This window comes from Pristis pectinata, chromosome 10, assembly GCF_009764475.1.
Source record: "Pristis pectinata isolate sPriPec2 chromosome 10, sPriPec2.1.pri, whole genome shotgun sequence".
NCBI classification, from domain to species: Eukaryota; Metazoa; Chordata; class Chondrichthyes; order Rhinopristiformes; family Pristidae; genus Pristis; species Pristis pectinata.
In genome coordinates this window covers 98,066,990-98,093,837 of record NC_067414.1, presented here as the reverse complement: position 1 = coordinate 98,093,837, position 26,848 = coordinate 98,066,990, and the positions used below count along the sequence as shown (strand labels likewise).

The following is a 26,848-nucleotide window of genomic DNA, read 5'->3' as shown; positions in this document are numbered from 1 at the left end:
TAACAATTTATTTACAAAGGCTAATATCTCAATCATTATATGTGTGAAGTCTTCCATTTCCTGGGAGAAACTTATCTAATATACACCTACTGATAATGTGCAAGATCTGCCATCCAATGAAATAGAGTATTGTATTTTCTGTAGCCCTTTGTTGTCTCTACTTATCACCTCCCAGCCTCTTGTCATTATCTCCACCCTTCCCTCCCCCACCAAGCTCCATCTGCCCATCAACCCCTTCTCACTTGGATCCACCTATTGCTTGCCAGCTCCTGCCACATCCCTCCCCCTCACCTCTTTATATTGGCCATCTCCCCTTTGCGCTCTTAGTCCTGATTCAGGGTCTCAACCCAAAATGCTGGCTATCCCTTTGCCTCCACCGATGCTGCCTGACCTGCTGAGTTTCTCCAGAAGCTTGCTTTTTGCTCCAGATTCCAGCATATGCAGTCTCTTGTGTCTCCACTGTACTTTGTTGGCACTATCCAATCAGCTGCAATATGTCCATATAGGGAAATACACTGCATATGGTTGTCCTATTAACCATTTCACCTGCTTGTTGGGCTACCTTTGGGGAATTTTGTGTATACACTTCAAGAATCATCTCTTCTTCTACACTTCTTAATATCCTACCATTTATGTTGTATTCCCTGACTTGTTATCCCTTCCCAAATCCATTATTTTGCACTCTGGATTGCATTTCATTTGATGAAGAGTTGAAATGTCTCTTTTATAATTATTAATGCAAATATCAATATGAATTCTTTATTGATCTTTGGCAGGAATTATTGGAAATGGATACTTTCACCCAGCCAGACAATTCACACCTGAAGTCTGTGATTTGATCTCTAAACTTGTCGTCTCCAGCAGGATCCTCTGGCAGTGGACAAAGGTACGGAGAACTTGAGAAATGGTTTGTCTTGAAAAATTACATTGATCATGTTATTAACATTAAAATTGAAAATGGCACATCAGTTACAATGATAACAGAAGGAAAATAAACACTAATATAACTTTATTGTAAAAATACAACCATTTCACAAGAGGAATTAGTTATGGGAATGTCTGTCCAACTATGTGTCAGAATGAAGAGGTAAATGACTGAAAACTAGGTTGAAAGACTAGGTTTGAACAAGTATTTTTAAAACTGTCAAAAAGTGAAGAATTCAAGGGCATTAGGTTAAGAATGCCAGAGAATGAACAAAGAAAAGATTGCATTTATATTGTCTCTTCTACGATCTCAGGATGTCACAAAACACTTGAAGTAGAGTGAAATGTTGCAGTGAAGGCAAAACAGCAAGAGTCATCAGGAGGTTGAGAGTCAGCAGCAGGTCGAGGGATCGAAGGTCAGCAGTAGGTCGAGGGTCAGCAGTAGGTCGAGAGGGAAATGTTTAATTTTGATTATGGCAGCCACCAAGTACCTATCTGTGAATCCTAGTTTCCAGCACTCAGCCCATTGCCAATCTTTAAACAATGTTTTAAAGATTGTGACATGGTTTGATGGGGTAGACACAGAGAAGGCATTTCCACTGGAGAGTCTGAGACTGAAGTGTCAATAATAAGATAGTTGCAACAAATCAAATAAGAAATTTGACAGAAATGTCTTTACAAAGAGAGCAGTCGTGCTTAAAACCTGTTTTCACATGCAATAGATGAAGTAATCAGAATTAAAGTAGGTTATTCAAGTAGAAGAGGGGAATAGAAGAAAGCCTGTATGAAGCATAAACACCAGTAAGGATATTGAGCTGAATCATCAGTTTCTGTTCAATAGATTCTGTATAATTTTATGATCATCAGCTCAAAGATGAATAGATCGTGAATACACAGGATGTACAAGGCAAGTGTCAAAAATAAGAATACAAGATCCTTAATTCAAAGCAGTACATTCCAGAAAAAGTGGAGTTTGGATGGGATGGAAAATGGAGGGAGGGGAGAGAAAATTTGCAGTAATCCAGTATAGAATTGACGAGGATAGAGACTTTGGATTCTGATTTCAGCAGAAGCTGCAGGGGATGTATATGTGAATGCAGTCAGTTTCGCAGATGTGGAAGTGTTATTAAATCACAGAATCACAAACGAATGATTACACGAGCACTAAAAGTCTGAAGATCAGAAAAGAACCATCATACCTTCCCAAATAGTCAGTGATTCTGCAGGTCATTGCTCTTTATATATCTATTATAGACCCCTGCCACTCTCAGGGTGAAAGGAATTTTCCTCTTCTCTCCTCTAATCCTTTCAGCAATTACTTTAAATCTATGCTCTTGGTTTTTAAGTCTTCTGTAAAAGGAAATAGGTTCTTCATTTACTAGGCCCCTCTCTACTTTATGCACCTCAATTAAGTCTCCCTTCTGCCACAAAGAAAAGAATCCTAGCTTTTCCAATTTTTATTTAAGTACTGCATGCTGGGGAACCCCATTGATCAATGTCTTCCACGTCACATAAAAATCCATCAACCATAAACCTTTGCGCCACTAAGTCAATTTTGCATCCAACTTCAAACTTTTCCTTGGATCCCATGGGATTATAATCTTAAAACCAGTTTGTCAAAAGCTTTGATAAAATCCAGGAATTGTCCTCATCAACTTCTTTCAAAAATTCAAACTGGCTTGGTTAGATGGGACTAACAATGGAGTTTCAGGTGGGAAGGCAATATGTACAATTAAATTACACTTGGGATGAGGAAGTACAAACTCAGGACCTGTGTTCCTTTATTAAAGTGAGCTAAGTACATATTGACAAGAAAATTGTAACTTTTTGTTTGACCCTTTGACTCACCGTGTCCATGTCAGTCATCAAGTACCTAACCATACTAATTCTATTTATTACCATTTGGTACAAAGTCTTCTGTGCCTTGATGTTTCAAGTGCTTGTTTAGCTAGTTCTTAAATGTTGTGAATGTACCTGTCTCCAACACCCACTCAAGCAGTGTTTTCCAGATTCCAACCACCTTCTGGCTTAAAAAAAATTCTTCCCCAGATTTCCTCTAACCCCTTCCCCTTAACCTATGCCCTCTGTTTTGAAACTGCCGTGCTCTAAGGAAAAGTTTCCTATGTCCCTCAATTTTGTTATCCATGGAAAACAAACCCAGCCTATCCATCTCCACATCACTGAAGCACTCCACCTCAGACAACATTTGATGAATCTCCTCTGCACCCTCTCCAGTACAATCTCCAAGTTCCAACACATTTCGTATGCTCTAGATGGGTTCTTCCATACATAGCAATATAAAGATACATCTTCCACAAGAGGAATTAAGCATATCTGAAGAAAATTTTAACTCTTAGCACTTTGGTCAGAATTTTTGAAATTGGAAAAATTCTGCCACAGCATTGCATAAAGATAACTGAGTTAAAGCCCTGAGCGCTGTAACTCAAAAAAAACCTTTTTATCCTTAATTCAGTTAGTTCCTTCCCTTTAAGAATTTCAAGGTATAAATCTGTGTTATATTTGTCACATATAATGCTCATCATTTTGTCTGATGCTATAATTTAGGTGGTTTAATGAAAAATGTACTGCTGAACTCAAATAATTAAGATTATAATGAAGATGAAATTATACTTTCAAATTTGCACCAACAAGTTTTTGTAAATCTTGAAGTTTGATTTGTTTTGTTCTTCCAGGTAAAAATGTTACCTACTCCAGCTAAATTTCATTACATCTTTAACCTGAGAGACCTATCTCGCATCTGGCAGGGAATGCTGACCATTAAGTCAGAGGAATGCTCTGATGAAGAGACATTGCTGGCTTTGTTCAAACATGAATGCACCAGGGTCATTTCAGACAGGTAATTACAATGCTAAGAGAGAAATTACCACTGCTGCAACTTTCCTGGGCAGTATGTATTAACAATATTTCACCAGCCAATGAGTTGGAGTTCAGTCACTGACTCACAGCATAACAACACAAGAACTGGAGCAGAAGTAAGTCATATTTAAGATAGTATTAGATCAGAGCAAAAGGTTTATAACGTTGCCTGAAAAAACAGTAACCCTTCAGTATTTCAGAACTCATTAAAGGAAGACCAAGGCATTGATAAGGAAGGGCAAAGTACAAGCATAGTCCATCTTGTCATAGTCCATCATGGAGTAATACAGCACAGAAACAGGCCCTTCAGCCCAACTGTCCATGCCAAGATGCCCACCTAAGCTAGTCCCATTTGCTTGCATTTAGCCCATATCCCCCTAAACGTTTCCCATCCGTGTACCTGTCCAAATATCATTGTATGTTGTTATTGCACCTCCCTCAACCACTTCCTCTGGCAGCTCATTCCATATATGCACCATCCTTTGCAAGAAGATGTTGCCCCTCTTAAATCTTTCCCCTCTCACCTTAAACTGAATTACCAGTTCTCAAATGGTAATTGAGCATGAACTTGAGAACATGTTGCAGGTTTATGGGAGAAAAGCTGAAGTGTGGGCCAAAAAATAGCTTTTTCTAAGAGCTAGTGCAGAAATGATCGTCTGAATGGCTGTACGGTTTTGTAGATCTATGGGTCTTGTTCCTAAATTTATCATATTCTCATTTAAATTCACTCACTTTCCAGCCCACTCTTCACTGCTCTCTATGCAAGCACCACTATATAGTTCCTAAAAGTACTTGATCGGCATGTTTGTTATTGTATCAGATTACTGAGCTAATTTACATCACACAAGACATGGCCCAATTGTCTAGTTTAGCAACTACACAGTCTTCTTTCTAAATTTAGAAACAAAACCTTCAATTCCAGCAATCTCTCATGAGACTTTTAAAGAGCAGAATGATTGGCAATTACATTGCTGATAGTGATTTCTCAGGTGTTGGTCCTTCAGTCACTCCAGTCTAGCAAGATTCTTAATGAATCCATACGATTAGAATAAGTTAATCAGACCACTTTCATACCACGTGTACCTTTGGAAAAATCATATTTACACGTTATAAACATTTGATTATTTTTCAAAACAGTGGGTCTGTTCATAGTAGTAAGATTGATTCTGATTAATATTAATGTTATTGTTACTTCCTAGATTTATAACTGAAGAGGATAAAAAATGGTTTGAAGATGCAGTCACACGTACAATTGAAACAAACATTGGAAAAGAATCATCAGGAAAGCTTTCTGAGGAGCCGTACTTTGTGGATTTCCTTCGTGAAATGCCAGAGCCAACTGGTGAAGAACCTGAAGATTACGTATTTGTCGTTCCAAAAGTCTATGAACTGGTACGTAATTTGTTCTTCTTCAGCCCTTTGTCACTTGCACCTATCATCTCCCAGTTTCTGAGATCATTCCCACTCTGCCCCCTCCCCCATCTGCCGATCACCTGGATCTACCTATCACTTGCCAGCTCTTGCTCCACCTTTTTGCATTCTAAAATTTGTAAGCTATCTCCCCTCTTTCTTTCCAGTCCAGCTGAAGGGTCTCAACCCGAATCGTCGACTGTCCATTTCCCTCCATAGATGCTGCCTGACCCACTGAGTTCCTCCAGTGCCTTTGTGTTGCATGTAATTTATTAATTTTGCTTACAAGGATAAGACTGTTAGAGTCATTGTCATACAGTTCGAAAATAGGCCCTTTGGCCTACCATGTCCGTGCCAGCCATCAAGTACCTGTCTGTACTAATCTCATTTTATAGCACTCAGTCTGTAGCCTTTTCTGCTGGGCATTTCAGGTGCTTGGCTAGGAAATGAAATATTGTGATTCTGCCTCCACCACTGACTCGGGCAATGCATTCCAGATTCCAACCACCCTATGAGTGAAAAAATTCTTCAAATCCCCTCTAAATGTCCAACACCTTACCTTAAGGTATGCCCTCAGGTTATAGATACCTCTATTAAAGGGAAAAATTTCTCACTATCTACTCTGTCAATGCCCCTCAATATTGTCACAGTCAGGTTCAGGTCCGCTTCAGCCTTCTGAACTCCAAAGAAAACAAACCTAGCCTATCTTGTCAATCCTCATACCTCAAGCACTCCATCCCAGGCAACATACTGGTGAATCTCCCCTGCATTTTCTGCTGTAATCACATTCTTCCTATAGTATAGTGATCAGATCTGCACATTACTTTAGCTGAAGCCTAATTAGTGCTTCATAACCTCCCTATTTTTAAATTCTGTGCTCCAGGCAACTATCACAAGTGCCTTTTTAACCACTTTATTTACCTCCACTGCTGCCTTCAAGGATCCTTGGACATAAACAGCTCTGTTCCTATGTACTTCCTAGGATCCTACCATTCTTGTTTACAATAGAACTCTGTTAATTTGGCACTCTCCTCTTCTCCCCACTTCCCTTCTGAGCCACAGAGCCAGACTCAGTACCAGAAACCTGACCACTGTGGCTTTTCCCTGGTAGGTCACTCCCCCCCAACAGTATCCAAAATGGTATACTTGTTATTGAGGGGAATGGCCACCAGGGTACTCTGCACTACCTGCCTATTCCCTTCCCCTCTCCTGACAGTCACCCACCTACCTGCCTCCTGCAACTTAGGTGTGGCTACCTCCCTGTAGCAGCTTCTATCACCTCCTCATTCTCCTGTATGAGCCGAAGGTCATCCAGCTGCAGCCCCGGTTCCCTAACATGGTCTATAAGGAGCTGCAGCTGAATGCACCTCCCGCAGATGTAGCTATCAGGGAGACCTCAGATCTCCCAGATCTCCTTCATCTAGCAGGAAGAACACACCACTGACCCTGGATCCATTGTCACTACTTTAGCTAGGCACTAATAGACAAAGAAGGAAAGTAACTTACCAGGAACTTACCCTAGCCTCTTCTCGACAAAGCCTCAGCTCCCCCACTCTAATGCTAGCTGCTCCACTTGACCCTACCTTTTTACTAGTTGCTGCCAATTGGCTAATTTCCCATTCAGTTATCACCTAACAATTCGTAGCTATGCCTCTTATATTGTCTGGAAATACGTGGGAAAGAACTGGGTCCCGACATTCACCTCGTTATATGGCTCCCACTTCTCACACCGAGAGTCCCACTTCTCGCTCCAAGTCACGGCCCTCACTACCTGGAACAGTAGAAATCTATGATTTCTTGGACTAGTTGCCCATTCCTTTCATCATTGCAGGAACATGTCAGCCCTGAATTCTCACTATTTTTTTTGTTTTCTCAGTAAATTTTAGTCCTACCCACCTGACTTTTAAAATAAATCTCTCAATCCATTTTCTAGAAATGTACCTAAATTTACGTTGCACCTACTTGCTTCATATTTAATCTACAGAAAGTTGTCTAAACCATGGATGGAACTTTCTTCATGACCCATTCAGTTCACTATAAAGACCATGAGGCTCTGGGTTCATTTCCTAATGGCTGTTTCATTCACAGGGAAACCTTGTGTCTGAGGAAGTATTTGACTATGAAAGAGAAAAAGTTCAGCTTAGATATGGTGTAAGTGCCATAACCAGGAGACCAAGAGAGACCCACAATTTGGCTTCAAACTAAATGTCAATAACTTAAGTAAACTACAGGCACCAGACTACCTTTTCCAGACATCCTGTCTCTCCTAAACTCCTTCTGAGGTAAATCCTGGGGAGATGGAAAAGAGGACAACAGAAAAGTGGCCAACAGTGACCAATAGAATGGTGTAATGTTGAATGTTGTATGTTCCCATCTGCTGAAGTAGAAATATATTTTCCAAAGCCAAGTGCTGTGATAGAGCAATTATAGGCTGCTTCAGACGGGTGAACTGCACTGGCCTCATGCCATCTTGTCTTTATCATTAACCTTGTGCTGTTTTCTCAATGATATTCTGTTGATCATAAATAAATATGTTTCAGATACCAAGCTATGAATTCCTGACTGAAAAATTGCAGTTTTATCAGGCACAACATAATGAAGGTGTTCGATCTGGATATCTCGATCTTGTCTTCTTTAAGGACGCAATGACACACCTGATAAAAGTGAGATTTCAAAATTCTTTCTAGCTATGTATAAGTAAAAATAAATAATCATGTCCAAGCACCTTCTGCAGTAAAATAAAGCTCCATTAATACTTGTGTTTCAAAATTTTGAATAGGCATTGGAAACTCATTTAGATCGATTCATCCTTTGATTCCCCAGCTTGGGAATTGTCAAATGGACTGTTGCTGTTCCTTACACGTCCTCTTTCCCAGTTGGTACTGACCCTTTCTATACCATTGTTATCCAGATTTTTCAAGGAATTTGTTGTCACCACATTAGTCTTTTAGTGAGATGATTTGTCCTCAAATTTGTGATGGAAGGAAAAATGTAATCAACATTTTGGATATTAAGATTTTCCTTTTACAACTATAAGATCTTCAGTTTAATAAGAAAGTAATGTAACATACATATTTCATCCAGGTTTCAGCAACAAATTAATGGGCAAATGGTGGGCAAGTTACTGGAGAAGATTCTTAGAGACAGGATTTATGGGCATTTGGAGAATCATAGGCTGATTAGGGACAGTCAGCATGGCTTTGTGAGGGGCAGGTCGTGCCTCATGAGGCCAATTGAATTCTTTGAGGATGTGACAAAGCACATTGATGAAGGTAGAGCAGTGGATGTGGTGTACATGGATTTTAGTAAGGCATTTGATAAGGTTCCTCATAGAAGGCTCATTCACAAGATCACAAGACAGAGGAGAAGTAGGCCATTCGGCCCATCGAGTCTGCTCCATGAGCTAAACTAATACTATTCCTATCTAGCCCCAATTTCCGGCCTTATCCCTATATGCCTTGATTCCTTGACTAATTAGATACTTATCAATCTGCTCCTTAAACGCCCCCAATGATTGGGCCTCCACAGCTGTACGTGGCAAAGAATTCCATAATTTCACTACCCTCTGGCTAAAGAAATTTCTCCTCATTCCTGTTTTAAACCGGTACCCTCTAATTCTAAGATTGTGCCCTCTAGTCCTGGACTCACCCACCAGGGGAAACAGCTTAATCGCATCTACTCTGTCCAGTCCTTTCAACATTCTAAATGTTTCTATGAGGTCCCCTCTCATTCTTCTGTACTCCAATGAATACAATCCAAGAGCCAACAAACGCTCATCATAAGTAAGCCCTTTCATTCGGGAATCATCCTCGTAAATCTTTTCTGAATCCTCTCCAACATCAGTACATCCTTCCTAAGATAAGGGGCCCAAAACTGCGCACAGTACTCCACCAACTTTTACTGAAGCACCGTAGAAAGCATCCTATCAGGATATATCATGGATTGGTATGGCAGCTGCTCTGCCCAAGACCGCAAGAAGCTGCAGAGAGTTGTGGACACAGCCCAGCGCATTACAGACACCAGTCTCCCCTCCTTGGACTCTGTCTTTACCTCTCGTTGCCTTGGTGTAGCAGCCAGCATAATCAAAGACCCCACCCACCCGGGACCTTCTCTCCTCTTCCATCGGGTAGAAGATACAGGAGCCTGAGGGCACGTACCACCAGACTTAAGGACAGCTTCTACCCCACAGTGATAAGACTATTGAACCGTTCCCTCATACAATGAGATGGACTATGACCTACGACCTCATGACCTCACAATCTACCTTGTTGTGACTTTGCATCCTATTGCACTGCACCTTCTCTGTAGCTCTGAGACTTTATTCTGTACTGTTATTGTTTTTTTTTACCTGTACTACATCAAAGCACTCTGTACTAACTTAATGTAACTGCACTGTGTAATGAATTGACTTATAAGATTGGTTTGTAAGACAAGTTTTTCACTGTACCTCAGTACAAGTGACAATAATAAACCAATACCAATACCAAATGAGGCCTCACCAGTGCCCCGTAGAACCTCATCAACACTTCCTTACTTTTATACTTTATACCTCTCAAAATGAATGCTAACATAGCATTCGCTTTCTTTACCGCCGATCTGACCTGGTGGTTAACCTTTAGGGTATCCTGCACGAGTACCCCCAAGTCCCTTTGTACTTCTGTACTTTGAATTTTCTCCCCATCTAGATAATAATCTGCCCGTTTATTTCTTTTTCCAAACTGTCCAGCGGCACATTTCTCAACATTGAATCTCATCTGCCATTTCTTTGCCCATTCTCCTAAACTATCTAAGTCTTTCTGCAGCCTTCCTATTTCTTCAATACTCCCTACTCCTCCACCTATTCAGAAAGTCAGGAGGCATGGGGTCCAGGGAAACTTGGCTGTGTGGATTCAGAATTGGAGGCAGAGGGCAGTGGTAGATGGAGCGTATTTTGCCTGAAGGTCGGTGACTAGTGGTGTTCCACAGGGATCTGTTCTGGGACCCCTGCTCTTTGTGATTTTTATAAGTGACTTGGATGAGGATGTGGAAGGGTAGGTTACTAAGTTTGCTGTTTGACACCAAGGTTGGTGGTGGTGTGGATAGTGTAGAGGTTGCCATAGATTACAACAGGATATTGATAGAATGCAGAGCTGGGCTGAGAAGCGGCAGATGGAGTTCAATCTGGAAAAGCATGAAGCAATACACTTTGGAAGATCGAATTTGAAGGCTTAATACAAGGTTAATGGCAGGAATCTTAGCAGTGTAGAGGAACAGAGGGATCTTGGAGTCCAAGTCCATAGATCCCTCAAGATTGCCGCGCAAGTTGATAGGGTTGTTAAGAAAGCTTATGGCGTGTTGGCCTTCATTAGTCGAGGTATTGAGTTCAATAGCCACAAGGTGATATTGCAGCTCCATAGAACTCTGGTTAGACCACACTTGGAGTATTGTGTTCAGTTCTGGTTGCCTCATTATAGGAAGGATATGGAAACTTTAGAGAGGGTGCAGAGGAGATTTACTAGGATGTTGCCTGGATTGGAGAGCACGTCTTATGAGGATAGTTTGAGCGAGCTAGGGCTTTTCTCTTTGGAGATAAGGAGGATGAGAGGTGACTTGATAGAGGTCTACAAGATGATAAGAGGCATAGGTCAAGTGGAGAATCAGAGACTTTTTCCCTAGGGCAGAAAGGGCTAACACGAGGGGACATAATTTTAAGGTTATTGGAGGAAGATATAAGGGGGATGTCAGGGGTAAGTTTTTTTACACAGAGAGTTGTGTGTGCGTGGAACGCACTGCCGGCAGAGGTTGTGGGGGCAGGTACATTAGGGATATTTTAGAGACTCTTAGATAGACACATGAATGATAGAGAAATGGGGGACTATGTGGGAGGGAAGGGTTAAATAGATCTTAGAGTAGGATAAAATGTTGGCACAACATCGTGGGCCGAAGGGCCTGTACTGTGCTGTAGTGTTCTATGTAAAAAAAGTCAGATTACAATTCATACTTTTCTATCTTTTGTATTTGCTGTGGGTGAGTATTCATTTCTAGTCATTTATTTCAAAGTATGTTAGTGTGAAGTAATACTGTGTTATTTGGTTAACTTCCTGTGAATTTGCTTTTTATTTTCAATTTGCATCATCAGTAGACGTCTCACCATTTAACTGTACAGCATTTTTGGAAAACCAAGTGTGTTTCATATCTGCATTAAATACTACCAAAAGTATGCAGGGCAACCATTATCTAGTGAGAGAGGTCTACATCGTGCTAAACATTGTTTAGGTCTGCACCATTCTATCAGCATTGTAGCAGTGCAATCCCACTATGTTAAAACAAATAAAAAATTTCTGTGTTCCCAATAATTGTCTGTTACTCAGACACCTACTTCCCTAAATTTTTTCCTCTTACAATCCTCAAGGTTTTAAAACTCAACCTGGTATATTATAGATATACTTTTGATAAAATTATTACCTTTGGACCAGCGAAATCATGCCATGTGTCTACAGTCTCTTTGCTAAAGAAATCTAAAACCAGTCACATTACTTTACGTACTCTCACTGGCCATGGGGTCATGCAACTTCCTCCGGTTAAAATTTGTATCCCTTTTAAAAAAAAAGCAATTGTTGCTACATTGATAAGAGCAAAGGGAGTAAGTTCAAAACTAGGGATTTAAAAATTGAACAAAACCAGCAACAGATACAGTAGTTAACCAAAGTAAATTGGGATATTAGATTAAAAGGTATAGTGGTAGTTAAGCAAGGACATATACTTAGAAATCAGAACATTTTATCCACAAATGGTATATGGGCATTATGGCAAGGTGAATATTTAATATCCAGATTTAATTGTACTTGAGATGATGTTGGTGTGCAACCTTGTGGAACTGCTGAAGTGACCATGGTGATGACAGGAAACTTCAGAATTTATACCCAGAAACAAATTTATGATAATATACCTCCAAGTCAGAATGAGGAAAGACTTGGAGGGAACTGGCAGGTGGTGGTGCTCCTATGCATCATCTGCCCCTGTGGAGGTCATGAGCTTGGGAGACACTGCCGAAGAAGCCTTAACAAGTTTCTGCAGTGCATTTTGCTGGAGGCAATGTATGCTGCAGCCATGCTGCTCTGGTGTTGGAGGGAGTCAACAGTTAGAACAGTGGTTGGGATGTCCTGATGTTGAGCTTCTTGAGTGTTGTTAGAGCTTCATATATTCAGGCAAGTGGAAAAAAATTACACCTTGGAGGGTGGAAAGGCTTTGTTTTTGTTGCAGCTCTATAAGGTTGGCTGCTTGTTTTTTGATGCACTGGTGCTGCTCCCAGCATGTCTTTTTTCACTCCTCATTGGACTACTTTTGATCCCAAGGTTTAACAAAAACAGAAAATGCTATAAATACTCAACAGGTCAGGCAGCATCTGTGGAAAGAGGAACAGTGATCGAACATAGAACAGTACAGCACAGGAACAGGCCCTTCAGCCCACCACATATGCCCAACCATGATGCCAATCTAAACTAATTCCATTATGGCCCATGGAGCCATTGATGCCAATTTTTCAACTAACAGATCTGTTCTGAATCTGCCTTATTTAGCACGATGGTAATGTCACACAATAAGATGCAAGGTGTCAAAAAGCTGCTGCTGTAAATCTGAAATAAAAAGAAAATCTTGGGAATATTCAACAGATCAGATAGCATCTAGAGAGAGAGACACGGTTAACACTTTCTTCAGAACTAGGAAAATTTGGAAAACAGAGATATTTTCTGTTGAAGAGAAGAGAAAGGAGTGTGGAGAACTGAAGGTTTCCAATAACTTTGTTTGTTTGATATTTCTAGCATCTGCAGGTTCTTTTTTTGCTTTTCAGTCTTCAGCCAGTTCTGACGTAAGATCACCAACCTGTAGTATCAACTCACATTTTTCAGCCCACAGATGTTGCCTGACCTGCTGGGCTTTTCCAGCATTCTCTTTATTTTGGATTTCTAGCAATTACTGTGTTCTATATCTCTCAGTTCCATCACTGTTAATTTGTGTATTTTTTTTGTTTCTTGTTCCTCTGTTCTCCCTCTAACATCTCTTTCGTAGACATTTGCTGCCAATAACAAACCTTCATCACCATCTTTCAGATGACACTACTGTCGTCTATTTCCTCTTGGTCACCATCCTACAACAGACATTCTCTTTGTTCTCCCCACCTCTCTCCCTTTGCTGCAACTCAAAACATCCCTGTTTTCGAAATTCTCCCAGGTCTTATGATAGGCTTTTGACCTGAAAATTAACTCTGTTTCTCTCTCCACCAAAAATGGGATGCTCTATTCTGGATGGGATAGAATCAGAAGTCACAGGATCATACAGCACACAAACAGACCCATCAGCCCACTATGTCCAGGTCAACATTGTTCCCTTCTATACTAATTCCATTTAGCAGCATTTGGTATGTAGCCTTCAATGCTTTGGTGATTCAAATGCTTGTCTTAATATTTCTTAAATGTCGTGACAGTCTCTGGATCAAGTATTAAGATAAGCACTTAGTGGGTCTGTGGAGTGAATATAGGGAGTTAGGAAAGAAGTTAAAAAGCAAGACTTCAAGGGTAGTAATCTCTGGACTACTTTTAGTGCCATGTGAAAGTGAGGGTAAGAATAGGAGGATACAGCAGATGAATGTGTGGCTGAAGAGTTGGTGAGCCCCAGGTACTCAAACTCTCTATCAATGATCTGGATCAAGTGTAATATATCCAAGTTTGCTGATGATAAACCATTTTGACATATATGGCTTTAGTTTAAGACTGTCTAATGGTTTGCCCTTGGTCAGTTTACTTGTGTCCTTAAATCATGAAACTGAATTGGCTACATTATTTGCTTGGTCAGTGTGATCAATTATGATCATAAGTAGGTTTGCCTGAATATGCTTTACATATAAATTATATATTTCTGTTGATATGATTTCACACTGAAGGATAATAAAAGTTGTGCAGAGAATAATCATACCTCTGACAGCAAGAAAACATCATTTTGCAGATATCTCGTATAATCCGCACAGATTGTGGAAATGCACTGTTGGTTGGAGTTGGTGGTTCTGGAAAACAAAGCCTCACAAGGTTGGCATCCTTCATTGCTGGATACAAAATCTTTCAGATCACTTTAACCAGGTATGTAGATAATTTGAAATAATTTTATAATTGTTCATTGTTTTAAAGACTTTCACACATCAGATGGCATGAATGTTCTTGGGAGATCACATGGTGGGCAATGGTCCTTAGTCACATTCAGTCACAAGGCTTTATGAAAACGTCCTTAACCCACCACCACCCCCCCCCCCCCCCCCCACCATGCCTATCTAATCTTGCAAGGGATGATGCACATCATTAGCCAGCAAAACTGCCAGTAGTGGGGAAATAGCTCATTGGTGCATCCTTTTCCACACTGAAGAGATCACACTAACGATCATGGGTAGAGGCAAAGTACAGGCTGGAGGACCTGCCAAGCTGCATTCCAGCAAACTTGATCATTTTCACTTATGACAACATTCAGATGTGAGCTGAAAATACATCAAGAAATAACTATCTCTAATGACGGACCTACTAAACAGTTCACTTAGCTCCCAACAATGTTCTGGATTTCATCATTAAACAGAAATTTAACTGGTAAATTAATTCTGTGTCAACTTGAACAGAGATCAGAGGCCGGGTATTCCGTGGTGGATGGTTCATGTGCTGTATCCCCATTGTCATTTCACTACCTACAATGCACAAGTTAGAGCATCTTGCATCTGAAATGATCCTTCACCTCATGCTCTAAATTCCGTCTATCTTAAATCCACCTTTGAACAGCTGTTTAAGATTAAGATATCTTTATTAGTCACATGTACATCGAAACACACAGTGAAATGCATCTTTTGCGTAGTGTTCTGGGGGCAGCCCGCAAGTGTCGCCATGCTTCTGGCACCAACATAGCATGCCCACAACTTCCTAACCCGTACGTCTTTGGAATGTGGGAGGAAACCGGAGCACCCAGAGGAAACCCACACAGACATGGGGAGAACGTACAAACTCCTTACAGACAGCGGCCGGAATTGAACCCGGGTTGCTGGCACTGTAATAGCGTTACACTAACTGCTATGTTACCGTGCCTGCCCGTACACTACTGTGCCTGCATCTCATTTTTGACTCTGAAACATCTTGAAATAGTTTACTGTTTTCAAGGTGCAATGTATGTATATGCATATTGTTGTTTCTGTTATAATACACATCTTTTAACTGAATTTTTTTAGAGCATATAATGTTGGCAACCTGATGGATGACTTGAAGATACTGTACAGAACAGCTGGAGCAGAGGGGAAGGGCATCACTTTCATATTCACTGATAATGAAATCAAGGAAGAGTCTTTTCTTGAATATCTCAACAATGTGCTTTCTTCTGGAGAGGTACCTTGTTTCTTAAATTTTGTACAGCCACAACTCTGTTCTTCACAGTTGCTCTATATCTTTATCGTTTAGCTTGCTTGCCTTCATCAGTCAGGATACTGAGTACAGGAGTTGGGATGACATGTTACAGTTGTACAAGACGTTGGTAAGGCCCCATTTGTAGTACTGTGTGCAATTCTGGTCACCCTGCTATAGCAAGGATGTCATTAAACTGGAAAGAGGATGTTATTGGCACTGGAGGGTTTGGGTTATAAGGAAAGGCAGGATAGGCTAAGACTTCTTTCCCAGGAGCTGAGGGGTTTATAAAATCATGAGGGACATAGAAAAGGTGAATAGCCACAGTCTTTTCTCCAGATAGGGGAGTCCAAAACTACAGGGCATAAGTTTAAAGTGAGAGGGGAAAGATTTAAAATGGGCCTTTGGAGCGACTTTTTCCACACACAGCGTGGTCATGCATGGAACGAGCTGCCAGAGGAAGTGGTAGAGGCGGATACAATTATGACAATTAAAAGACATTTGGACAGGATAGGAATGGTTTAGACCATAAGACCACAAGACATAGGAGCAGAATTAGGCCATTCGGCCCATCGAGTCTGCTCCACCATTCAATCACGGCTGACTTATTTTTCCCTCTCAACCCCACTCTCCTGCCTTCTCCCCATAACCTTTGACACCATTACTAATCCAGAACCTATCAACCTCCGCTTTAAATATACCCAATGACTTGGTCTCCACAGCCGTCTGTAGCAATGAATTCCACAGATTCACCATCCTCTGGCTAAGGAAATTCCTCCTCATCTCTGTTCTGAAGGGACATCCTTCTATTCTGAGGCTGTGCCCTCTGGTCCTAGACTCTCCCACTACTGGAAACATCCTCTCCATGTCCACTCTATCCAGGCCTTTCAATATTTTGCAGGTTTCAATGAGATCCCCCTCATCCTTCTAAACTCCAGCGAGTACAGGCCCAGAGCCATAAAATACTCCTCATGTGTTAACCCTTTAATTCCCAGGATCATTCTTGTAAACCTCCTCTGGACCCTCTCCAATGCCAGCACATCCTTCCTTAGGCATGGGGCCCACAACTCCTCACAATACTCCAAATATGGTCTGACCAAAGCCTTATAAAGTCTCAGCATTACATCCTTGTTTTTAGATGGTAGTCCTCTCGAAATTAATGCTAACATTGCATTTGCCTACCTTACTACTGACTCACCCTGCAAGTTAACCTTTAGGGAATCCTACACTAGGACTCCCAAGTCCCTTTGCACCTCCAATTTCTGAATTCACTCCCTGTTTAGAAAATAGTCTATGTCTTTATTTCTTCTACCAACGTGTATGACCATACACTTCCCCACACTGTATTCCATCTGCCACTTCTTTGCCCACTCTCCCAACCTGTCCAAGTCCTTCTGCAAACTCCCTGCTTCCTCAACACTACCTGCGCCTCCACCTATCTTTGTATCATCCACAGACATGGCCACAAAGCCATCAATTCCGTCATCCAGATAATTAACATATAACATGAAAAGTAGTGGACCCAACATTGACCTCTGTGGAACACCACTAGTCGCCGGCAGCCAATTAGAAAAGGCCCCCTTTATTCCCATTCTTTGCCTTTTGCCAGTCAGCCAATCTTCTATCCCATTAACATATAACATGAAAAGTAGTGGACCCAACATTGACCTCTGTGGAACACCACTAGTCGCCGGCAGCCAATTAGAAAAGGCCCCCTTTATTCCCATTCTTTGCCTTTTGCCAGTCAGCCAATCTTCTATCCCTGATGGTACCTTTCCTGTAATACTATGGGCTCCTATCTTGTCTTGCAGTCTCATGTGCAGCACCTTTTCAAAGGCTTTCTGAAAATCCAAGTAAACAACATCCACTGACTCTCCTTTGTCTATCCTGGCTGTTACTTCCTCAAAGAATTCCAACAGATTTGTCAGGCAAGATCTTCCCCTTAAGGAAACAGTACTGACTTCGGCCTATTATTATCATGTGCTTCCAAGAACCCCAAAACCTTATCCTTAATAATGAACTCTAACATCTTACCAACCACTGAAGTCAGGCTAACTGGCCTATAATTTCCTGTCTTTTGCCTCCCTCCCATCCGAAAGTGTGGTGTGACATTTATGATTTTCCAGTCCTCTGAAACCATTCCTGAATCTAGTGATTCTTGAAAGATCACTGCTAATGCCTCCACAATCTCTTCAGCTACCTCCTGCAGAACCCTGGGGTGTAGTCCATCCAGTCCAGGTGACCTTTAGACCTTTTAAGCTTCCCAAGCACCTTCTCCTTAGTAGTAGCGACTATACTCACTTCTGCCCCCCTGACACTTGAATTTCTGGCATGTTGCTGGTGTCTTCCACAGTGAAGACTGAAGCAAAATACTTATTCAGTTCATCCGCCATTTCATTGTCCCCCATTACTACCTCTCCAGCAGTCTGATGTGCACCCTTGCCTCTCTTTTATTCTTTATATAAAACTTTTGGTATCCTCTTTCATATTATTGTCTAGCTTACATAGAACATTACAGCACAGTACAGGCCCATCAGCCCACGATGTTGTGTCAACATTTCATCCTGCTCTAAGATCTATCTAACCCTTCCCTCCCACATAGCCCTCCATTTTTCTATCATTCATGTGGCTATCTATTTTTAAATCCTTCCAAAATTTTTCATTATCGTCATCAGCTCTAGACGTGGAGAAGCGTTTCTCTTGGAGATACTGCTGAAGATCATTCTGAGTTACCAAGTCCTGAAGGGATTTGATGTTGGATTTCTTTTGTATTGATTCCTCAAGGCAATTTGGATATTCATGAAGGATATAACAAGATCATCGGTTTCATGCATGACCCTTTTTATGTAAATATCCTTCTGAACATGAGCTCTGCTGATAATATCCTCAAAAGGGGGCCAGTGCTTGAAGCAAGCTTGTCTCCGGGTAGTCTTATACTTCTCATCCTGTCCAGAAATGGCATTCATGATGAACAGGTCATGTTCTGTACGTTTACTCAGAAGTCATATGCCATTGGTTCTGATGAAGGAAGGGTCTTTGACCCAAAACGTTGACTGTTTCTCTCTCTACAAATGCTGCCTAACCTGCTGTTTTCCCACCTTTTTTTATTTTCATGTGCGATTGAAGTTGGCCTTTCCTACCCCTTCTTTTCCAAAAGCTCCAGTCCAGAGTGGTGCAAATATAAGACCAACAGGCCACCAAAAAACCTTCTTGGTAGGTTAGATGTAACAAGTGGTGTGCCACAGGGATCGGTCCTGGGGCCACAAATTTTACAATTCATATAAATGACTTTGACATAGCCACAGAAAGCATGGTTGCTAAATTTGCTTATGACAATAATATAGGTAGGAAAGTCATTAGTGAAGAGAAAAAAAAGGAGCCTAAAAGGGATATAGGAGATTAAGTGAGTAAGCAAAGCTCTAACAAATGTAATGAGGGAGAATGTGAAATTGTCTGTTTGGCATAGAGTCATACAGCATGGAAGGAAACAGGACCTTCAGCCCAAGTCGTCCACACCTTTCCTATCCATGAACTTGTCCAAATGTCTTTTGAATGATATAATTGCCTCTACCTCTTCCTCTGGCAGCTCGTTCCATATACCCACCACGCTCCGTATGAAAATTCTGCTTTTCAGTTTCCCTTTAAATCTTTCCCTTCTCATGCTAAACCTATTCCTCTAGTTTTAGACTCCCCTATCCTGAGAAAAAGACTGTGACCATCCACCTTATCTTTGCCCCCCATGAATCTATTAACCTCTATAAGGTCACCCTCTAAGCCTCCTTCGCTCCAGGGAAAACACTCCCTACCTATCCAGTCTCTCCCTATAATTCAAGCCTTCTAGTCCCATCAATGTCCTTGTGAATCTTTTCTGCACCCTCCCAAGCATAATCCTATAATATGGTGACCAGAACTGCACAGTGCAGTCTCACCAATGTCTGTAACATGACATCCCAACTCTTGTACTCAATGTACCATCCGATAATGGCTATACACCTTCACCACCTTGTCTACCTATGTCACCACTTTCAGGGAACAATGTACTTGGACCACTAATCTCTCAGTTCTATAAGACTCCCCAGGGCCCTGTCATTTACTGTGTAAGTTCTGTCCTGGTTTAACTTCCGAAAATCACACTTGTCTGTGTTAAGTTCCATCTGCCGTTCCTTTGGTCACTTTCCCAGTTGATCAAGACAACCTTCTTTACTCTCCTCTATACCACCAATTTTGTTGTCATGCACAGACTTACTGATCATGCCACCTGTATTCTCATACAAATCGTTAATATAGATAACAAACAACAGGGGCCCAGCACTGATCCCTGTAGCACGCCATTGATCACAGACCTCCAATCTGAAAAAAACTCTCCTTTATGCTCCTCTGACTCCTTCTACCAAGCCAATTTTGTATCCAATTGGCTAGCTTGCCCTGGATTCCAGTGATCTTGCCTTCCAGACCAGTCTACCATGCTGGACCTTGTCAAAAGTATTGGTAAATTCCATATAGACATCTTCTGCCCTGCTCTTGTCAATCCCCTTGGTCACCTCTTCAAAAAAACTCAATTAAATTTGTAAGATACGATTTCCCATCACAAAACCATGTTGACTATCTTAATCAGTCCTTGTCTTTCCAAATGCTTTATCCTGGCTCTCAGGATCCCCTCCAGCAATTTTCCCACCACTGATTTTCAGCTCACCGGCCTGTAGTTCCCTAGCTTGTCCTTGCAGCCCTTGTATGAAGGCACAACATTAGCCACACCGCAGTCTTCCGGTACCTCACTTGTGGCTAAGGAAGATGTAAAAATCTCTGCCAGGGCACCAGTAATTTCTTCACTTGTTTCCCACACTGTGCTAGGATACACTTGGTTACGCTCCAGGAATTTATCCACCTTTATACACCTCAACAACACCTCTTTCAAAATATCGATATGTTTCAGGACATCACTGTTCTATTTCCTGATTTCCCTAGCTTCCTTGACCTTCCCCATATTACAGATAAGAAGTATTGATTTAAGACCTCGCCCGTCTCCTATGGCTCCACACATAGACACATCAGTTCAATTGTTCCTGTTTCCATCCTTAGCTTAGACCTGGGCCCCATCAAGGTCAATCATTCTTCACAATAGACATCCACATTCCAAAGACGTACAGGTTAGGAAGTTGTGGGCACGCTATGTTGGCGGCAGAAGCGTGGCGACACTTGCAGGCTGCCCCCAGAACACTCTATGCAAAAATGCATTTCACTGTGTGTTTCAATAATGATATCTAATCTAATCTAAGGATGGGGTAAACAAAACACATTTGCTTTCTTGTCAGACCAGACAGTTCTTCACTTGTAAGGGTGCCTGTGCTTTGTAATTCAGCAGACTGTCCCTTTTGCAGAATGACAGTTTCCAAAACATACTCATTTATTTGTCCTGTTCTCTGGATGGTTCTTGGTGGAATAATTTACAATGACATACTCCACAGGGCTGTCAGCACAACTCTACTTCCTCACATTGATACTGACTAGATGTTGATCACATGACCTTCCTTCACTGTGTTTCTTTCTTCATGGTTCCCAGCATCTCCTTCTAGTCAGGGTGTCCTCCCAAAGTCTGATGGGATACTTGACATCTTGTCTCTGGCTACAAGGTCTTGACAGGATGGGTGTGGAAAGGATGTTTCCTCTTATAGGAGAATGTGGAACTAGGGGTCACTGTTTAAAAATGAATTGCCCACTGAGGACAGAGATGAGATAATTTCTTTTCTCTCAGAGGGTCGTATGTCAATGGAATTCTCATCTTTCAAAGCTGGTGGAAGAAAGTCTGAATATTTCTAGGGCAGAGGGATACTTGATTTAGTAACGGGGGGTGGGGGGGTGTAAAAGGTTACTGTGGGTGTATAAAATCAGAGTTGAGGAAGCTTTGGTGAGGAGGGGGGGAGAGGGGTAATGGCCTACTACTACTCCTAATCCATATGTTTATATAAAGCAGCAAATTTAAGGATGGGGTTGTGGCTGGGTCAGCAGGTCAGCATGATCCACTCTATTTACTTCCCTTAAAATGGGTGGAAAGTTGGTGGATCTAAACTGGCTGAGCTTTAACGTCAAATCAAGCTCCTTAAATATAGATAATTTGCTACTTCAAATATCTTCATGTCAAAATAAGCATGGCTAAACAGACACCAGAATTATAAATATTTACTAAATGACAATAAGCTTCCTGAATGGATCAAAATTGCGGCACACTTCAACATTTTCTGCATTGTTATCCTTTGATAGGTATCAAATTTATTTGCTCGGGATGAACTTGATGAGATTACTCAATCACTGATCGCATCAATGAAGAAAGAAGCACCTCGGATCCCTCCCACTTTTGACAATCTATATGAATATTTTATACAAAGAGCCAGAACTAATCTACATGTTGTCCTCTGCTTCTCTCCGGTCAGTACCTCATCGATATTACAAATTTATAAATTTAAATGAGCCGAAATTTTATTGTGTTGGAAAACTTGTGCATAAAGGACCAAAGGATAACAGTGTACTGTATAAGAGACCAAACCATTTTATCCAGGTGCTATTAGTATGAGAAGTTCATGCATGCTCCTTGTGCAATGATTTAAATACAAACACACCACTGATTTAATGTATGATAGAAGTGAGTGATCTAAGGAATCCCTCACATCGCCTGAATATTAACTGTGCTGATTAAGTCATGCCTATACCTTTTAAAGGGGAATGTTTTCTGCCAACAACTTTTTTGAAATCAACTGTGGAACAATTAAAGCAACCATTTCCATGGCTAGCCAGTCACAGGAGAAGGACGCCTATTTCTCAGACACAGTCAACATCGGAGGAGGGATCATGTGCCTTGGAGGCCCAGGAAGTCCTCAAGGTTCAAGGCAATTGGGAGAAAGGGATGACATCCTTCCAAGAATCAGGGTGGGAAGAGGTTTAGTTTAGATAGCTGTGGAAGTCAGTGGGTTTATAGTAAATGCCAGTGGATAGTTTGTCTCCTGAGATGGAGACAGAGAGATCTAGAAGGGAGAGAAGTGTCTCAAGATGAGGCCTTCCATTCCAGGACATCTGAAATGTCCTCCTTCAGAAAATGTAACTTCCCTTCTCCCATGGTTGCTGGAGCCCCTTCTCTCATTTCCTCTATTTCTTGGACTTCCACTCTCACCCCACCTCCCTCCAGACAGAACAGAGATAGAGTTCCCCTATTCCTCACCTTTCACCCCATCAGCCTCCGCATACAGCACATCATCCTTTGTCATTTCCTTCTGGATCTTTTCTGCACGCTTTCTACCGTAATCACATCCTTCGTATATGATGGTGACCAGAACTGCACACAATATTCCAGGTGTGCTCTCGCCAATATCCTATACAGCTGTAAAACAGTGTCCTATCTCTTGTACTCAATGCCCCTTCTGATGAAGGCAAGCATGCCATATGGCTTCTTCACCACCCTCATCACTTTCAGGGAACTATGTAATAACCCCTAGGTCTCTCCATTCTACAACACTGCCCATAGCCCTGTCATTTACTGTGTAAGTCCTGACCTGCTTTAACTTCCCAAAGTGCATCATTTTGCACTTGTCTGAGTTAAATTCCATCTGCCATTCCTTTGCCCATTTTCCCAGTTGATCAAGACAACCTTCTTCACTCTTCACCAATTTTGGAGTCTTCCACAAACTAGCTAATCATGCCACCTGCTTTCTCATCCATATTGTTAATGTAGATGACAAACAACAGGGACCCAGCATCGATCCCTGTAGCACACCATTGATCACAGGCCTCCAATTGAAAAAAAACCCTCCACTACTATCCTCTCACTCCTCTACCAAGCCATTTTGTTTCTACTTGACTAGCTTACTCTGGATCCCAAGTGATATCACCTCCCGGCCCAGTCTACCATGCTGGACCTTGTCAAAAGCCTTGGTAAATTCCATGTAGACCTAGTCAATCCTCTTGGTCACCTCTTCAAAAAACTCAATTAAATTTATGAGAGACAATTTCCCATGCATAAAGCCAAGCTGACTATCCCTAATCAGTCCTTGTCTTTCCAAATGATAGGTCCTGTCTCTTAGACTCCCTTCCAGTAACTTTCCCACCACTGATGTCCGCCTCACCAGCCTGTAGTTCCCTAGCCTTGTCCTTATATAAAGTCACAACATTAACTACCCTGCAGTCTTCTGGTACCTCACCGGTGGCTAAGGAAGATATAAAAATCTCTGCCAGGGCGCCAGTAATTTCTTCCCTTGCTTCCCAAAAAGTCCTTGGATACACTTGTTCAGGCCCCAGGGATTCATCCACCTTTGTGTGCCTCAAGGCCTCCAACACCCCCTCTTAGTAATAACAATATGTTTCAGGACATCACCATTCTCTGAATTCCCTCACTTCTATGAACTTCTCCACGGTAAATACAGATGAGAAGTATTCATTTAAGATCACGCCCATCTCCTGTTGCTCCACATGTAATCGACCACATTGATCCTTAAGGGGACCTATTCTCTCCCTAGTTACCCTTCCCTCTTAATATACTTAGGAATCTCTTAGGATTCTCCTTTACCTTTCCTTCCAAGGATGTCTCATATCCCCTTTTTTGCCCTCTTGATTTTCTTAAGTGTAGTTCTATATCCCTTATTCTCCTCAAGGGATTTGCTTGATCCTAGCTGCTTATATCTGACATATGCCACCTTCTTTTTCTTGACTAGAGCTTCAATATCCCTTGTCAACCAAGGTTCCTTAATCCTGCCAGCCTTGCCCTTTAATCCAACAGGAAACGTTAGCACTGAACTCTCCTTATCTCACCTTTAAAAGCCTTCCACTTGCCAGACGTCACTTTACCTGCAAACAGCCTCTCCAAATCAACCTTTGCAAGTTCTTGTCTAATGCCATCAAAATTTGCATTCCCCCAATTCAGGACTTCCTATCTTTTTCCATTACTATTTTAAAACTAATAGAATTATTGTCAATCATCCAAAGTGCTCCCCTACTGACATTTCAGTCATTTGCCCTGCCTCATTTCCCAATATGAGGTTGAATCTTACCCCTTCTCTAGTAGGGCCACCTACATAATGCTTGAGAAAACTCTCCTGGTCACACTTAACAAATTCTGCCCCATCTAATCCCTTTGCACTGTGGTAGTCCCAGTCAACATTAGGGAAATTAAAATCACCTACAATTACAACCCTATAATTTATACAGCTATCTGTGATTTTCCTGCATATTTGCTCCTGGCTACCTAAATCTACTTGCCTAGACCTTGAGCTTCCCTTCTGTACAATAGAGCCAATTGTGGTGCCACTGATCTGCCTACTCCTGTTGCTTGTTCCTGAGAGACCATTCTCCTTCCCCCCTCTGCCGCCCCCAAAAGGTTTCCAAAACAATATGCCTATTAGAGAGGGGAATAGCCACAGGAGACTCCTGCAGTACCTGCCTGCCACTTCTGGTTGTCGCTCATCTATCTGGCTGAACCTACAGTGTGACCACTTCCCTGAAACTCCTATCTATGGTACTTTCTGCCTCCTGTATGTTCCTCAGTGAGTCCAACCGTTCCATGCAGTCTGAGAAGAACTGCAGCTGGGCACACTTCTCCTACTGATGACTGTGAAATGAAAACAGAAAAGCTAGAAAACTCAACAGGTCAGGCAAAGTCTGTGGAAAGAGAAACGGTTAACATTTCAGGTGGCAGACCATTCATCAGAGCCATTCACCAGAACCAGTGAAGGATTTTCAACCTGTTTTTCTTCCCACAGATGCATCCTGACCTACTGAGTATTTCCAGCATTTTCTGTTTTTATTTTAGATTACCAGGATCTGCAGTTTTATTTTGATTTTTAAGAATCTATCTAACTCTGCCTTAACATATTCAAGGAATCTGCTTCTGCTGTACTTAGAAGAAGAGAATTCTATTGACATGACCCTCTGAGAAAAAAGAAAACCCTTATTTTTACACAATTACTCTTAATACCAGAAAAATATACTTCAAGATCTGACACAGCGCTCAGAAAGAATTTTGAAGATTGAAACATACAGAATGCAACAAGGTGCAGAACTATAAAAATGACCAGAGCCAGCAACCAACCTATTAATTATCCCTTTAAAAAATATTTAGTGGTGGATATTCCATGGATGTTCCATTGTGTGAGTTATGACAGACTCAGCTGGAATATTCCCACAAAATGGCAGTGCTGGGCATTCTTCCAGTTATATTAAGTATACTTCTATATACTCCTATATTAAGCTCTGTTTACAGCAGATTGGGAAATGAGTGAAGCAAACAGGATTTTTGTTTCAGAAACCCCTCCCCTCTTCTTCCCCCACCTTTTCTTTCCTTTTATTTCTGTGGCCCCTTTCCCCCTTCTCTTTCCTTGCCATCATGACCTGTCCATCCCTTCCCCCACCCTCATCTATTCCCTACTTCCTTCCCTTTATTCCAAGGCCCACTGCCCTCCCCTACCAGATTCCTTCTCCTTCAGGCCTACCTATCACTTCTCAGCTTCTTACTTCTTCCCCTCCCGCACCCCCACCCTCCTACCTTCCCCCTCTCACCTGGACTCACCTATCACCTGCCTGCATGTACTCCTCCCTCTCCCCTGACCTTCTTATTCCATCTTCTGCCCTCTTCCTTTCCAGTCCTGATGAAGACAGTTGACCAGAAACGTCGACTGTTTATTTCCCTCCATAGATGCTGCCTGACCTGCTGAGTTCCTCCAGCATTTTGTGTGTGTTGCTTTAAATGTAGGCCCCCTGGTTCTTTCTCGTAATTGTCCACTACAAGCTAATTTGCTGAATATGCCATTTTCTGTTTATGTTTCCGATTTCCTACATCCTTTTCCTTTTACTTTATGCATTACTGAAGGGCATGTGTTTAGTGTGCATATACCTCAGACAACTATTGCTTTGTTTTGCTATTAGGTTGGTGAAAAGTTTCGATCTCGTGCCCTGAAGTTCCCTGGCCTGATTTCAGGTTGCACAATAGACTGGTTCAGTCGTTGGCCCAGACAGGCACTGGTTGCAGTCTCTAGCCACTTTCTTTCTGGTTTTCGCATTGCTTGCTCAGAGGAGGTTAAAGACCAACTGGTGTTAACAATGGGTGTCTTTCATGACAGGGTCTATCAAACCTGTGAAGATTATTTTCAGAGGTATGTTCTAAATTGGAACCTGAATGATTTGTTGATGATATTGAAAAGCAATTGAAACCAAGGCTGGTCGATTGGATTAATCTAATTATTGTGTTTAAAAATGGT

The 26,848-nt window shown here is 41.6% G+C and overlaps 1 protein-coding gene across 1 annotated transcript in view; it reads left to right on the top strand.

The window, feature by feature from the left end:
* Nucleotides 1-26,848, top strand: part of LOC127575526 (dynein axonemal heavy chain 8-like) — a 443,415-nt gene that overhangs the window by 325,999 nt on the left and 90,568 nt on the right. Inside the window, 8 exon segments of the mRNA XM_052025459.1 lie at nucleotides 777-886; nucleotides 3,618-3,781; nucleotides 5,001-5,193; nucleotides 7,752-7,874; nucleotides 14,194-14,324; nucleotides 15,446-15,599; nucleotides 21,873-22,037; nucleotides 26,517-26,743. Coding sequence (XP_051881419.1) covers nucleotides 777-886; nucleotides 3,618-3,781; nucleotides 5,001-5,193; nucleotides 7,752-7,874; nucleotides 14,194-14,324; nucleotides 15,446-15,599; nucleotides 21,873-22,037; nucleotides 26,517-26,743 — 1,267 coding nt within the window.